Genomic DNA, 492 nt, shown 5'->3' with positions numbered 1-492 from the left:
CACTCACACCTGCATGTATGCGCACTCATCATGTGTTGAGGTCTAATCCCCATATTGCCTACCTGGAGGACAGGACACTGAGCCCGGTGTCCCCACGCGACGGATGAGCCAGCTGTGCAGAGCACCTTGGCCTGAGGGCCCCGAGCCCCATGAAGACAGCCTGGAAGCTGCCCAGCTCCGGACCGGGAGGGCAGCCCTGAGCTCGCCAGCATCCTCTGTGCCCTGGCTTCTAATCCGCAGCCCCGTCGGCTGCCCCGTCCGCACCCCTGGCTTCTTAGAGAGGGGCGTGGAGTGCGGCCGTGGACCCCGCGCCCGCCCCGCGCCCGCTCGGCACCCGCTGACCTTGAGGGAGTACGCCAGGGCGATGAAGCCCAGGCAGCAGAAGTTGAGGTAGACGAAGTTGAAGATGGACCACAGGTAGTAGTCGTCCACCTCGCTGGTGTCCGGGTGAACCTCGATGACCGTCGTGGGCTTCGTCACTGTCTTCTTCTC

General features: G+C 64.4%; 1 protein-coding gene across 1 annotated transcript in view; it reads right to left on the bottom strand.

Annotated features, from left to right (window-relative positions):
* The window catches only part of IFITM10 (interferon induced transmembrane protein 10), an 18,469-nt gene that overhangs the window by 7,814 nt on the left and 10,163 nt on the right, over nucleotides 1–492 (bottom strand). Inside the window, exon 3 of the mRNA XM_023537367.1 lies at nucleotides 343–492. This exon is cut by the window's right edge and continues 16 nt beyond it. Within this exon, the coding sequence (XP_023393135.1) occupies nucleotides 343–492 (150 nt within the window). The remainder of the gene's footprint in view (nucleotides 1–342) is intronic.

This window comes from Pteropus vampyrus, unplaced genomic scaffold (genome assembly GCF_000151845.1).
Source record: "Pteropus vampyrus isolate Shadow unplaced genomic scaffold, Pvam_2.0 Scaffold187, whole genome shotgun sequence".
Taxonomy (NCBI): Eukaryota; Metazoa; Chordata; class Mammalia; order Chiroptera; family Pteropodidae; genus Pteropus; species Pteropus vampyrus.
This window is presented reverse-complemented; position numbering and strand designations above follow the sequence as displayed.